General features: G+C 37.1%; 1 protein-coding gene across 5 annotated transcripts in view; it reads right to left on the bottom strand.

Moving 5' to 3' along the window:
* Positions 1–16,117, bottom strand: part of PCGF5 (polycomb group ring finger 5) — a 127,505-nt gene that overhangs the window by 40,246 nt on the left and 71,142 nt on the right. For all 5 annotated transcript variants that reach the window (XR_005380416.1, XM_038578180.1, XM_038578179.1 and 2 more), the window contains 3 exons: positions 9,176–9,272; positions 303–358; positions 130–189 (listed from right to left, as the gene is read on the bottom strand). Coding sequence is in view for 4 of the 5 variants with exons in the window: in XM_038578180.1 (XP_038434108.1) it covers positions 130–189; positions 303–358; positions 9,176–9,272 (213 nt within the window). In the remaining variant the exon portion in view is untranslated. The remainder of the gene's footprint in view (positions 1–129; positions 190–302; positions 359–9,175; positions 9,273–16,117) is intronic.

Raw genomic sequence — 16,117 nt, 5'->3', positions numbered from 1 at the left:
ATAATGTAAACAAAGGGCTACATGAATTTTATACAAAAGAAATCTGAGCTTAACGTGATATTAATTCACCAAATCTACAAAAAGTTAACCACTTTAAGAGAGTATCAGATATAGATGTAAGAAAGTCACCTTGTCCATTTTCTTGAGGCTTATTTTTCTTCCAAAATTCAGATTCACGCTCAAGTTCCTCTAATTTAAAAGAAAAAAGAAGTATAAAATAATAGAAACAATCATAAAATCTTTAGTAGAAATGTTGACTTCATAGAACACAAAAATCTGCAAGAAGCCGAAAAGCAACTTACGTTCTCGTAGTCCAGGGACCAGCTTAAATATAATTTCCTCTAATGTATTATCCAACCTTCCAAAGGGGAGAAAAAAGAGAATATACTAATAATGAAGATATCAAAATCCAATATTTAAATGGTTAAGAGATCTGTATCTTGCATGTATTACAAAATACAGGACATAGACAATTTCAGCATATCCACGATATCAAACTTCTCTGCATGCAGAGTGCACCCATTTCTAGCCTTTCCTGCAGTATTACAAAAATGGTCCCAGTCCCCAGCTCTCTCTACATCTCTATTCCCTAAGTAGGACTTTGAAATTCCTCCCTCAAGTAAAGGATGGCATCTATTTCCTCCCTTCAAGAATATCTATGAGCTAGCCTTGAAACATGCTTATTAGGACAACAGAAAATGGCACAAGTGACACCATGCTTAGCTCTGAGATAAAGCCTTAAGAGGCCTTCCAAGCTTCTGTGCACTCTCTTAGAATCCTGCCACCACACAGCAAGTCTGGATGATGGGACACCATGTAGAAGTGCCAAGTTGCCCTGCTGAGGCCATCTTAGACTCATTCATTCACTGTAGTCTCCTGAGTGAGTCCAGCCAAGACCAGAAGAACCACCACCTAGATCTGTGAACCACACAGAACTGTGAGGAATAAAATGCTTTTATTACTGTTTTAAACATGAAATTTAGGACTGGTTTGTTATGCAGCAATAGCTGATACACCTGCTCTCAAACTCTCTACCACCACTCTGGCTCTTTCCTGTAAAGGAAATAATGTTCATTCCTTCTAAGCAATTTAGACCTTTTAGTCATTCTATCTTCCTAGATAAGAAATGTGTAAATATTTACTTTGCCATTTTTCCCATTTCCTTTTCCTGCTATGGAGGAGTGAAATGCTGCTTTTCGTGGCTGTTCCTTTGGTCTCCTGTTCCCACAGCCCCTCTGCTCTCTCAATCCCCCTTGCCCTGCTCAGCAGCATTATTCTTCTAGAATACAAACATGTACAATGTTCTCACTCTAAAAAACCCCAAAACTTTTGCTGAACCTATGTCTTTTCAAGCTGTTAGCAGTTTCTCAACCTCTTCTTCCAACTAGAAAAGTCTGAAAGCATGATTGACATTATTTCTGCCACACACTCTGGGTTTTGCTTCTTTTACTCTACTGTATTCCTGAAATCATCAGAACTTCCACACTGAATAGATTTAAATTCTTGCCTTAGAAAAAAAAATAAATTGCCTTAGAATTATAGTTTAAAAATTGTAGATTATTTTTAAAAATCATTTTTTCTCCTATATTGCTTTACAGCAGTTTGACAGTGTTGCCCTAACACTGCTCCTTGAAAATTCCCCTTCCTGGTTTTTCCTTTTTCCTGTCTACTTTTCTTTATCCCTAAGTATTTTTAATTTTCCAACTACCTCAAAAATTGAGTATTCTCCATTGTTATGAACTCTGCACTTTCTTGATCTCTTCTACAGGCTGCCTGCCTTGATGATCGCATCTACTTTTGTGGCTTGAAAACATACAGGCAGATCATATGTGCGTGTGTATACATATGTACACACACATACATATACATTACACTTCTCTGCTGAGCTCAATTCTGTATTTCTAACTGATGCTGAAGATCTCAAGCACTTCCTTTGGCTCATCACTGTCAAGACTGTCTCATCTATCCTTCAACAAAACACTGAATACCTTTCTCCATGTCTTTCATTTTAAAAATTAAATTTAGAAATACCGTATCTCTCCCAAATAAAATCAAAATGAAAGAATTACCTGAGCCTTCCCCCACTTCAATTCACACATTTACTCATCAAACCCCACTGATTATGCCTTCTCCATGTTTCTCCCACCTAGTCTTCCCATACCTTTCATGCTTCTACTCCATCAATTGCCACACTTACAGGACAGCACAGCTACTTCCCTTTAAGTTGACATGCTCATAGTGAATCTTCCTTAAGCACTAATTTGTTCATTATCTGCCTGCTCAAGAACTAATTTCTTCCCACTACCTGGCTTTGAGTGTTTATATAACCTAAGTCCAACCTAAAACTATAACTGGTGCTACTGTCTCTCTTCTCTAGCTAACTGCCTTATTCAATTGTCCCTAAGAATGCCTTGTCATTTTCCGATCTGTTTTTCTTCCTCATTCTCTTCATCCTGACTCATATACTCTTTTCTTGCTCTCCAATCTAACCAATATTATCTTACTCTTTAAGACTTCATTCAAATACTAACTCATTCACAAAGTTTTCCCCAGATTTAATACTAGTAGTACTTAAGAGAAATATTTTTCTTAATATTCTTTCAGAGTAATATATACATACACACATATACGTAATGTGTGTGTGTATGTATACACACACACACACACACACACACAAAATTTACAGATCCAACTTCCCCATAAAACTCATGTTCAAATACAAAATTTTCACGCCCCACCCTCCCCATTCCTGATTCTTACAACCCCAGAGGGGTTTCAAATCCAACCTGTTTCTTTCTGGTAGCCACACTTTTTCTGCTGTCTACATTCTTCTGACTTCCTTTTATGGAAAATAAGATTTGGTTCTCTGATTTCATCTTGCCAGGCCCGTTTCTTCCCAACATACACTATTCTCATCTTTCGGATATACTCTTATTACCATATCTTTCTGATATACTTTTATTACATTATTTTGGCTTAATAACCAGTGTTTACATGGTTATAATTATATAAATATTTACAGACATTAGTAGACATCCGTGCATTCAACTTTTTTCTTTCTTTAGAGTTAGTAGTTGCTTTCTTTTCTTCATTTTCTATATACCTATTTCCAAATTCCTTGAAAGAATTTGTTCTGTTCTCAAGCAGATCAGGAGTTGACAAGTTTCATTTCTGTTTCTCTGAGACATCCCTCACTAAATTAAAGTCCTCTGTCCTCCTATCCAGTTTAGGACTGACTGACACCAAGGTCTGTCATTAAAACCACACCTTTGATTCCCTTGTTTGTCCCTCTCTCATTTGCTCAAAATTTTTTGGTACAACCACAACACTGGCTAAATCCAATTAGATGCAGGTGTGGTTCTCCATTAACCACACCTGCATCCACAGCTAGGAAGAACACAACCACAGCCTTACAAATTCCTAACTACAACCCCCATGTGCCTTTAAAGTTGCTAAGAATCCTACTATACTTCCCCAGTCAATTTATTCTCACTGTCCTAAATGACACAATTTCTTCTCTCCTCAAATCACTACATCCCCTCTTCCAATCCTTACTCTTGGCTTATAAACATTTTCTCCTCAATGAAAAACTTTCACAGACTCTGACCACCATATGTACAGTGCATGCACTTACATATACTCCGCCCTCCTGTTCATTGCTACAGATGATCTGTCAGTCTATATAAAGCCAATCTCCTCTCTCATTCTATAAGATTCCATTCCCTCTCATCTACCCAAAGACATTGTTTCACCAATCCCCCCTCCACTCCACTCTCCTACATTATTAACTTTCTGCTCTCTATTGGACCATTCCCTTCAAACATGCCATTTCTTTGGTCCTGTATCAAATGAAACAGAAACCTTTTGACCCTATTTCCCCTACCAGCTACTATCCTGTTTCTTTGCTCCCATTTGTGGCAAAACTTTGAAAGACTTGTCTATACTCACTATTTCTAATTACTCTTTCTCCCCTTCCTTCTTGAAACAATCCAGTTAGGTTTTTGCCTCTTGGCTCTACTGGAAGTACTCTTGTCAAGGCTGATGACCTCCATGTTAAACCCAAGCATCAGTTTTGTCTTTACCTTACTTGACTTCCAGGAACAATATCTGACACAGTCGATCACTGTCTTTTGATACACATTCTTCACTTGGCTTCCAAGCCACACTCCTGGATTTTCCTTCTACTTCACTGAACCTTTTCAGCTTCCTTTGCCTCTCTGATCTCTCAACATGGGAATGCTCCAAGGCTTGATCCTTGGTCCTCTTCTCTTCTTTTTCAAGTGCTCATCCTGTCTCACAGTTTAAATAGCTTCTATATGCTGAACACTACCAAATATTTATCTCTAGCCAGACCTCTTCCTTGAACCATAGACTTGTATAACCATCTGCCAATGTTCTCTTCTCTGAAATGACTAACAGACTCAACATGTCCAAAACCAAACTCCCAACTACTCCTCCCCCAACGCTGCTCTATCCTTAGTCTTCCCTGTCTCAGTTAATGACAACTCCGTTATTCTGGTTGCTCAGTCAGGAATCTCAGGTCAGGGTCTACTTATTCTCTCATACTGTATACCCAATCTACCAGCAAATCCTGCTGGATCTTCAAGCTGTATCTAGGATATAACCATCTCTTATCTGGATCACCACAATTACCTTAACTGGTCTCCCTGCTTCTACCTTTACCTTGCAATGTACAGTGTATTCTCAACATGGTCATCAGAATGATCCTTTTAAGCCAGGTCAGGTCTATCCTCTAACCAAAACCTTGCTGTGGTTTCCCATTTTACTCAATTTTTTTTTTTTTTTTTTTTTTTTTTTTTACAGTGGCCTACATGCCTCCCATTACCTCTCTGCCCTCACCTCCCATATTCTCTCCCTTCTTCACTGTTGTCTGGCCACATTGGTCTCCTTGCTGTTCCTCAAACAAGTTTCAGGTGTACTCCTGACTTAGTTCCTTTGCACTGGCTGCTCCCTTTATCTGGAACTGGAAAACTTTCCCTAGATTATAGATGGCTAACCCCCTAATGGCCATTAATTTTTTGCTCAAAGTTCACCTTCTCATGAGGCCTATCCTCACCATTTCATTTAAAATTGCAATCTGTCCCTCCCTTCACACTCCTGAGCCTCCTCACCAGCATCTTCTCCTTTCTCCCCTTTGTTCTAATATACCACATGAGTAACTTATTTTACAGTTTGTTGTCTATCTCTCCCCACAAAAATATGAACCCTATAAGGGCAAAAGTCTTACCTAATCTATTTTGCCCACTAAAGCACCTGGTATGATGCCTTGAATAAAGCAGGCATTCAGTAAATATTTGAATGAATGAATGCTTCCTCATAGAGTTTTCCATCCTCCTTCTATCATCTGTATCAGCGATGTCCAGTAGAAATATAATGTGAGTCAAATATGTAATTTTAAATTTTCTAGTGGGCACATTAACAAAAGTGTTTTACATGTTTTGTATAAAATTCTAATATCTAGTTTATGCATTAAAATATTTAACAATGCATTTGTTTAGTAATTTTAATTTACTTAAGATTCTATTTAATGAAAAGGTTTCAGGTTTTCATTTAAATTAAATTAAATACTGTTTCACATTTTCATTTAAATTAAATTTAAAATTCCATTCCTCTGGTGTACTAGCAGCAACATCACAAGTATTTAACAGCCACCGTGGCTAATGGCTATCAGACTGAACAGCATGACACAGGCTGTTTTCTGGGCCTACTACACAGCTGCCATCCTCCATCTCTCTCCCATGTTAGATTCCCTTCCTCCTTGGTTTATGCTCTAGGAATTCTCCAGTAGCCTCCTGAGAAAGTATGTAGAAGGAAATTCTGTTGATACCTGTATAGCAACACAGTATTATCTACTGAAGAAACCTTGACTCCCCTTGTTTTTTGCTAACAAAATATGATTATGTTCTGGCAATATGTCCAGCTTTAGGCAAAAATCAAAATTTGCTAAGGCACCTCTAGACCCCATACTACCCCTTTACCTAGGGTTTGCATGTGACCTAATTTGGACTAGTAAGTGAAACCCTGCTGCAGGACCCTTTGGTGAAGGTCTTCTGCCTGCCATCTCCCAGCAAACCTGGTCTCCTGCGGCTGCTCAGCTATCACTACCAACCGTATAGTTTCCAATTCCCATTTTTGCTCCCATCACTTCTTTTCCTTTCAACAAGAATTTACTGAGAACCCATTGTATTCCAGGAGTTATTTCCAGGTACCAAGAATATTGAAGTTCTTGTTCTTATCTCTGTTTGTCTTTAAAAGTTATTCTTTTGTAGAATAACTTTAGTGGGATAGGAGGAAAAAAAAAGGATATCATTAGATAAACTGACAACACTGGAATATGGAGGACAGTTTAAATATTGTACCAATGTGATCACACTCAAGTTATGTAAGATAATATCTCTAGTTGTAGGAAATACACACTAAAGTAGTTGGGGGTAAGGAGCCATTAAGTATGTGACTTACTCTGTAATGGTTCAGAAAAAAACAGAGAGCAGGTATGCATGCATATGATAAAGCAAATGAGATAAAATGTTAACAATAAACTAATTTGGGTAAAGAGAATACAAGTGTTTCTTGTATTTTGGGATTTTTTTGTGAGTTTTAAATTATTTTCAAACAAAAAGTTTAAAAAAAATGTCGATGTCATACTTTAGCCAAGGGAGGACATTTGATTAAATGGTCATTGGATCCCTTCAGGTATCTAACAGTCAAAACCAAGAATTTTTCTTCCAACATAGCACTTTAAAATGGAGTAGGTAATAATTATTAACTGTTTGGTATGGTTTTTGATGAAAGCATTAGAAAAAAATTTTAGAGGAAGAGTTCACATTGTTCTCTGAGTGACTTAAATCAGAGTTTCTTGACCTCCATACTATTGACATTTGGGGCTGGCTCTCTGGTGTGGGAGGAGGCTTCCTGTGAATCACAGGATGCTCAGTGGTGTCCAGCATATCTAGCTCAGTGGTGTCCAGCCATCTATCCTACTAGATGCCATCAACACCCACCCAGACCTGACAATCAAAAATGTCTCCAGATGTTGCTAAAAGTACACAGTGGGGCGGGGTGGGCACAAAATCACCAGTGGTTGAGAAGCACTGATATAAATCCAACTAGGAGAAGTCCTGCCCAGGGCGATAGACTATAGTAGAACAGTGGTTCTCAAATGTTAGCTTATGTCAGAAACACCTGGAAAGCTTGCTGACTAAGATGGGCTCCACTCTCATGTTCCTCAATCAGCAGATCTGAGGTGGGGTCAAGAATTGTCATTTCTAACAAGATACTAATGGTTCGGGGACCACACTTTGAAAATCACTGGGCTTGACATTTACCTACAGAAAAATTACTACAATGACAGGCACTAAAATTAAAAAAAAAATGTCTGAAATGTAAGACTTGCAAATCCAGATTTATAGAATGATGGCAAATATTACACAGATTATGAGGGTTACATAGAGGCTATCTAGAGACTATCTAGTTGTTTTTAGATATGTACTTCCCTAAGACCACACAGTTGATCAGTGGTGGAGCTATGATAGGAAAAGTAGGAAGAAAATGAGTTTACTGGTAAGGACATCTGGCTTGTAGCTGCAAAATGACATGTGTATGTTAAAGTTCTAAGCAAAGCTGTGTCACTCACTTCTATAGATTTCAGTTTCCTAATCTGGAGAAAAAGGGTTTAGATTAGGAGCTGACAGACTACTTCTAACTTTATTTTTTTTATTTTTTATTTTCTTATAAATTTATTTTTTATTGGTGTTCAATTTGCCAACATATAGAATAACACCCAGTGCTCATCCTATCAAGTGCCCCACTCAGTGCCTATCACCCAGTCACCCCCACTTCCTGCCCACCTCCCCTTCCACCAACCCTAGTTCGTTTCCCAGAGTTAGGAGTCTCTCATGTTCTGTCTCCCTTTCTGATATTTCCCACTCATTTTTCTCCTTTCCCCTTTATTCCCTTTCACTATTTTTTATATTCCCCAAATGAATGAGAACATATAATGTTTGTCCTTCTCTGATTGACTTATTTCACTCAGTATAATACCCTCCAGTTCCATCCACGTTGAAGCAAATGGTGGGTATTTGTTGTTTCTAATGGCTGAGGAATATTCCATTGTATACATAAACCCCACCTTCTTTATCCACTCATCTTTCGATGGACACCGAGGCTCCTTCCACAGTTTGGTTATTGTGGACATTGCTGCTATAAACATCGGGGTGCAGGTGTCCCAGCGTTTCATTGCATCTGCATCTTTGGGGTAAATCCCCAGCAGTGCAATTGCTGGGTCATAGGGCAGGACTATTTTTAACTCTTTGAGGAACCTCCACACAGTTTTCCAGAGTGGCTGCACCAGTTCACATTCCCACCAACAGTGCAAGAGGGTTCCCCTTTCTCCACATCCTCTCCAACATTTGTGGTTTCCTGCCTTGTTAATTTCCCCCATTCTCACTGGTGTGAGGTGGTATCTCATTGTGGTTTTGATTTGTATTTCCCTGATGTCAAGTGATGCAGAGCATTTTCTCATGTGCTTGTTGGCCATGTCTATGTCTTCCTCTGTGAGATTTCTGTTCATGTCTTTTGTCCATTTCATGATTGGATTGTTTGTTTCTTTGGTGTTGAGTTTAATAAGTTCTTTATAGATCTTGGAAACTAACCCTTTATCTTACTACTTCTAACTTTAAAAGTACAGAATTACACTTCTTAAGTGAATGGTAGTTATTTAAAAAAAATTCTTTAAGTTTTACATAAATGTTTATATACTCTTTTGATATAAGTAAAAAATTAATAGTACCAAGGTCAGCCTCCCTTACTGTTAGGCCTGTCCTCTCCTTCTACTGCCATGTTGTTCCATGAAAGCACAGTTACATGTCAAATGTTAAAATACCTAAAATAATTGCAACTAAAGTAGCTTTGAGATAAAGCTATAATTTTAAATTTGGAAATAAATTTCTTAAATATTTAATGTTTAACATCTACAGACTTATTTTTAAATTTCTATTAATAATAGAATGCTTTAAATGCTTTAAAGTGAAAACAAAAACTTCATAAAACCTGTATTAACTGAGTCAAGGTGCTAACAAATATTTTGATGCATAATAAAACATATTAAGAGTTCACATAATTTAAGTTAGATGAACTATAAAATACATTTACTTACCTCAACATTTCTAATGGATTTGTCTCATGGACTTGGATGCCACACCTTGGACAGTCATTGCTATCTTCAAAGTGCTGTACAATACAAGTCTTACAGACTAAGAAGAAAGAAGATGTTAGATTAAAATGCATCATGTGAATTTCAACTAAATGTAATTAAAAACAGTCCTTAAGAATTGCCTATTATAGGTAGAATAGTATTCTTTAACCAAACTTTATAAAACTTTAAAATTCTAACAGTGTAAAAAAAAAAAAAAAAAAAAGACCCAACTGAAACAAAGCTTAAAGTCAATGATATAAAAAGTATATGTTACTCCGCTAATTGCTTTCTTAAATATATTCACAAACCAAATAATTTGTTCATATTACTAAGGAAAAAGCTGGTGCATTTATTTTTTGTTGTTGTTGTTGTTGTTGTTTTTTTGTGCATTTATATAAAACAACAGTTCTTATTTAAAGAAGCACAAAGAAAGGTATAAACTTAGTAAGCCTGCAATGACTTCTTTTGAACGCGACACAAATAGTTCCTAATAAAACTTGAGAGTGTTCAACATGTTTGGATTACTTTTTTTGGCAAGGTGCTCCTGGGACAAATGAGGAGTTACAATGAAACTTCTGGCTTTTGCAGAGCATGATCAGTCTGTGCTCACAAATACCATAATTCCACGGAGCACAAAGTATGGGTAGTAGCATCAAGCTCCTACAAAGGCATGAGAGGTAAAGTGGAAGAACCACTGAGAAACTGACAAGGGTAAGATTTTAAATAAACATTCCAAACAAAGATAACAGAAATATAATTTGTGGATCTTGGCCACTAGCCCATATAGCCTACATTTCCCCCAGTAGGGGAATCTTTCTGGCTGTGAATCTCTCTCACCTTTTCCCTAGGTTTTTATTATCTCCTATGTCAAATGTCTTGCCCAAAAACCTTAAACATTTTTACAACACCTGAACTATAAAGAATTTTTTATCTAATTTCCTATGCCAATCCCCCCCCCCCTCTATTTTATTATACTCTGTATAATCTGAAATTTTCACCTGCTACCTGTTAGGATCAGCTCCTGTAACTCCCCTACAAACTACTTCCTTTTCCCCTCCTATGCCCCACACTCTCCAAAAGAAGTAAAAAAGTTTATCTAAACAATTGATCAAAAGTAAAAACTAGACTTCTCCCACTGAGATTAGGTCTGAAAATTCAAGCATAACATATACACTGGTCAGAGTTAACAATGGTCAAGAAAGAATTCTACTCGGTACCTGATTTTAAAGTCTTTAGTACATATACAGAATAGTATCTTGGTATTTCCTTTCACTTATGCACTGATTCAAAAGACACTGAATGCCATGCACTGTACTAGGAGCTGCAGATGTAAAGGCAAACAAAGTCCATACTTTTATGGAACTTCTATTTGGAAAGGCAAACAAAGAATTTTAGTAACACATGATATTCACGCACACAAAAAAAAGGTAGATAGAGTGTTAAAGCATTGGCAGTTTTAGAGTGGTCAGGGTAGGACGTATGAGCAGATTTGTTTTTTTTTTTTGATAAATACACCTGAATCCCATTTTTCTACCTTTTTACCATTACATACAGCTTTAAGGACAGTACCCCTTCACCAAAATTCTCTCTAAATTTGGACAAAAGATGGTATCAGAAAACCTTAAAAACATAAAAGGGCTTAGATATGAATACTTCATCTGTCTTCCAAATCTCTTGGCCCAAAAAGGTTCTAAATGACTTTTCAAAAGTCACTGTTTGGGAAGGGAGGACTTTCTTGGTAAGCTACACTGAAGTGGAGAACAGAGAAACTAAATTCTTTTAAAAGATTGTTGGTATTTGCTTTTTTCTCAGGGACACTAGATAAGTCTCTGAAATTTGGGAAAGAAGGCCAAAAAAGGACAGATAAGAGGCAAGAATGAAGAGTATTACAAAGCCTGATCCTATCCTGAATCTCTGATCTGACCCTGGAGCTCTGATCTTTGTGGTTCAAAAGGTTTATCATACTCAAAGCGTTCAGGAATTCCTGGCTGTCTATCAGCCTTGGCCCAAATAAAGGCACGTGACATGCCCAGAGCAAGTCCTCTAGGTCAGCCAAAAGGCTAAGGGTAGAAGCCTGTCTTTCCAGAGGCTAAGATACTAATCTAGGCAGCTAAAGGACGAAATGTAAGGCTTATTCACCCAGGCATGCATACAGTTTCAAGAATAAGGCTGTGTTCACTGCTTAAGGTGAAGGCAGCATCAGTGTCCAAGGATGCTGATGGAGAATATTAATCTGTATCTAGATCTGGACTGTCCAATATGGCAGCCACCTAGCCACATGTGACTGAGCACTAAATCACATGTTGAAATGTTATGTTAGATATTCTGAATTCACTAAAATATATCAAAATTCATTTCATTTGTTTCTTGTTTTAAAATGTGGCTGCTGGATAATTTAAAACTACACCAGTGGCTCATATTTTATTTCTACTGAATGAGTGCTGTTTTAGAGGGATCCAGAAAGCCCCATCAGGAGATGAATTTGTTTTTCACAACAACATCTGAGATATGCTACTTTATTCTACTCCTGAATATGAAGAAGAGGTTTTCACAGGCTAGGTTACCTGCCTACTCTGATGAATGGCAGCACAGAGACTTGAATCACAAATTTTATTTCAAATTTTAAAGATTTTTGAACTTTACAAAGGAAAAGAATGTTATGTAAAAATACCAGCTGTATCAGGCACCACACTACATGCTTCAACATTTATTTAATTCAATGCCATTTAACAATTGAATCCTCATTACAAACCTATTAGGTAATATTAGGTCTCTTACAGCTGAAGAAACTGAGAATAACTTTAGTAATTTGCCAAAAATCATGGAGTAAGTGGGAAAAGCTGGGGTTTGAATCAAAGGTCTATTTTCTTAACTAATGCATGCATAAGTGATACATTTTCTTCTAATTTTATTTCTATAGGCCTATAATACATAGAAAAAGAATGCCCTACATCTTAATTTGGGAACCTTAAAAATGTCTGTTTATAGAATCAGATATCCTTTTAAGCTAAATATTTTGCACAAAATAATCCCTTTAAGCAGCTTATTTATTCCTTTCAAAAAAAAAAAAAAACTCTAGAAAAATACATTTCCCACATACTCTTAAAAGCTATTAAGTAAGTAAAATGCAACCTAAAATGAATTGGAGCCTGAGAAAACCCAGGCTAGAATTTCAGTGAAACTGAAAAGAGTAAAAGGAGGATTTTCTTTTCCCTTAGACACTTAAAAAACCCATCATTATAAAACTGACTTTTGATTCTTAGTTTATAATTATTTATACTAACTGGAAAATAAATTTTGAAAATATCTTAAAGGTTTAATAGCAAGCTTTCTTGGTACAGAAACTGCTCTACAGGTTAACTCAAATGGCCAAGAAAGATGTTGGAAAAAGTCCCCGACTGTGGTTAAGGCTATGTATGGAGACCAACTAGCATTTTCACTCTCACCAGCTACCCAACAGACAAATGCTGTAGCCACAAGAAATACCTGGTCAAAAAGGGAGTTAGGCTCACCAAAGATATCCCTCGTTGGAAAAACACTTAAATAGCAACAAGTGCTAACATTTACTGAGCCCTAACCAAATATCAGGCTCTGGGCTCAAGTCTTTGTGTGGATTATAGGATGAACTTCTACTACCCCCTTTGGCAAATGAGAAATCCAGTAGTAGAGAGCCTAAGCAGGCTGCCCACAGCTGGCCAACTGTGTAGCAGATGCAATATCCATCCTCAGGCTATGCAGCTCCAGACCTAAAATCCATACCACTATGCAACACATCTTAACATTGATAACACTTGGTCCCTGGCATTAAGATTTCGTATTTTTAATTGATGCTTATATTTAGCCCATCGTAAACAGCATTTAAGCTTCTGCCTAAAGCTTACCAAGCAAAATCTTCTTTCCTTTGACCACTTCTTATATTTGAACTAGGTTGTTGCACAAATTAATACAAAGAGTCACTGTGTCATCTAAAGCAGTGGGTCTCACACAAAATAGAACATTACTCAGCCACAAAAAAGAATGAAGTCTTGCCCTTTACAACAACACTGATGGACCTACAGGGTTATGTGAAATAAGAGAAAAACAAATACCATAAGACTTCACTTATATGTAGAATCTAAAAAGAAAAAGGAATAAATAAAACAGAAACAGATTCATAGTTGTAGAACAAACTGATAGTTGCCAGAGGGGAAGGAGGAGGGGGATGGATGAACTAGGGGAAGGGGATTAGGAAGTGTAATCTTCCAGTTATAAAATAAATAAGACATGGCAGGAGTATAGTCAATATTATTGTAACAACTTTATATGGTGACAGATGGTAACTGGGCTTATTGTGGTGGCCATTTTGTAATGTATATAAATATCAAACACTATGTTGTATAACCTGAAGCTAATACAATATTGTATGTCAGTTATTCTTCAATAAAAATATATGTTTTATAAAAAAACAGTAGTTCTCAAATCACTGCAATCACCAGTGAGATTTTTTTTTTAAACAAATTTGTGGACCACATCTGAGACCAATTAAATCTGAATCTCTGGGAGATTAGCACCAGGACTCTAACTTTGCAAAGCTCTCTCACCAAGGCAGCCAAAAAAGAACTGGGAAATCCCAACCAAGGATTCCATCAGAAGTCACTTTATTATTCACCATTAGGAAATCACTGCCATAGGATAAAACATAATCAAAAGAATATGGGATTAATGTACTCTTTCCCTATAATGCAAATTTACATGAGAAACCAGGTAGTACAGAAAAGTTGTTCCAGAAAAAAATAATCTTGCAGTGGATTGCCTGGATCTGGATCCCAGTTCTCTCATTAGGCAAATTACTTACTTTGTGTTTCTATGTACAATGGAGATAGCAAAGGTTCCTATCTCATAGGCTTCCTGTGAAGATTAAATGAGATAGTATATGTAACATATGCAAATGAGTGTTGGAGAATTTGTAAATATTCAGTATATGTGAGCTATCACTATATATTATTAGATCACTGGATGGGCATAAAATGATGATGAGAATTGGAGTAACTGAATATTGAATGGCATCAGACTATGGTTAGTTTCATGTGTCCACCTTAAATAACAGATGATCTTGCTAATGGAATTTGAAACGTATATCATGTATTGGTATTAGGCCTCTGCAGCCGTGTGCAGCCATGTTCACCCTAGAGATCGTCTTGTAAATTCAAGTATGATATTTATGACACACTGCTTCACCCAAATGGAAACTGCCTATCTCTACATGTGTGGTATTTCTTTTTCTGGGGAGGAGGGTCCAAGATTGACTGACATTTCTCCATTATACATGCTTCCTTAACTTTATATGTTTAATATAATTCCAACACAGTCCCATGGGTCTAGGCTTTACCGTATTGTCTCTTCTGATCACTTTATGTTCTACACATACCTGCTCTGAAGCATGATCATCTATTGATTTCTTATTTTAACTATTCAAGGGCTATCTATCCTACCTTCTTATTTTATTTTGGGGAGGGAGAGAGAAAAAAAGAGGGAAAGAGAAAAAAAGGGAAGGGGGGAGGGAAATAGAAAGAAAGAGAGAGGCAGGGGAGAGGGAAGAGATATTCATAAGCAGGCTCCATGCCCATGGTGGAACCCAGAAAGTGGGGCTTGACGACATGACCCAGAGATCATGACCTGAGCCAAAATCAAGAGTTGAATGCTAAACCAACTGAGTAACCCAGACACCCTTATTTTCAAATTCTTGGTGTAGGGGGTTCTTCATAACAGGTACAAAGACCATTTGTTGTTGCTGTCTTGGATGTATGGTCTGCCCCAGTCTCTTATGTATCATAGAGCTAGCTTCCCAGTTTTGATGACCCAAAGTAATCTACACAAATTTCTCTTCATGGGTACTAATTCTGCTATCACTGATAATAAAACAATAATATTCTTTTCTTTCGTGTCCTTGGTAGAGTCATTCATTAGTAAAGCCCTATTTATTGAAAGTGATCAAATGCTGACTTCCTTTGTTAAAATCTGAATGTGTTAGTTTTATCTGTTAACATAGAAGCATGCTTTTTCTTCTTCCCTTAAGCATATCACTATCTTTATATGCCTGTCTTGATAGCACTCACTTGATAGTTTGCCTTTGGAACATTTATTATCTAACAGTATGTAAGCAAACTGTGGTCATCTGCAAAAAGAAGAGGCATCAGTTTCCTGCTTTTATTACATATTCCTATGTGTGAAACTGACATCTTAAAAAGTTTTCCAGAGTAGCTGTAATTTGCTTTCATGAGACACTATCTTCTGGTTTTTCTTACATAAAGAACTAACGGACATCTTTCTCTTATGTATACACGACATATTTCTTTCAAAGGCTTATATGAGTTGCAATTTCATGGAGAACACAGCGTTCCTTTCTACTGAGTAGAATGCTTTAGCATTGTCTCTACAGGACAGAGGAACAGGCAGCAAATCAGGGTTTTTCGAACAGGGTTGGAATTGAATCTTGAGATTTAAGCATGGTAGGGGGATCTTACACCATGTAGGCCAGGAGACCAAAAGGTATAAAAAGGCCAGAAAGGCTGCCCTACTTAAATACAGACAGGTTTAAGGAATTGAGTATGACTCCAAGGTTAAGGTAGAGTCTGGTAGCTCAGTCAGTGCAGCGTCACCCTTATTCCTCTCCTTATCAACAGATATTTTGTGATCAAAATAATCACTTCCTCACACATGTTCTTGAATAGCTGTGCTGTTTTCTATTTCACCTCTTTTGTTTCTCTCTTCTTTCAGCATATTTAAACTATTGGCTCATTCAAACTATTATACTCCAGCCAAATCCCACTCTCTACACACTCTGCTTCTACAGGATTACAACAGAACACTGGGAGAAACACAAGTACCACGCGGATTGGTCTCTCACCTTAAATTCTTGATCAT

The sequence above is a fragment of the Canis lupus genome, chromosome 28 (assembly GCF_011100685.1).
Source record: "Canis lupus familiaris isolate Mischka breed German Shepherd chromosome 28, alternate assembly UU_Cfam_GSD_1.0, whole genome shotgun sequence".
Taxonomy (NCBI): domain Eukaryota; kingdom Metazoa; phylum Chordata; class Mammalia; order Carnivora; family Canidae; genus Canis; species Canis lupus.
Note: the sequence above shows the minus strand (reverse complement) of the source record. Positions and strands in the feature narration are given on the sequence as shown.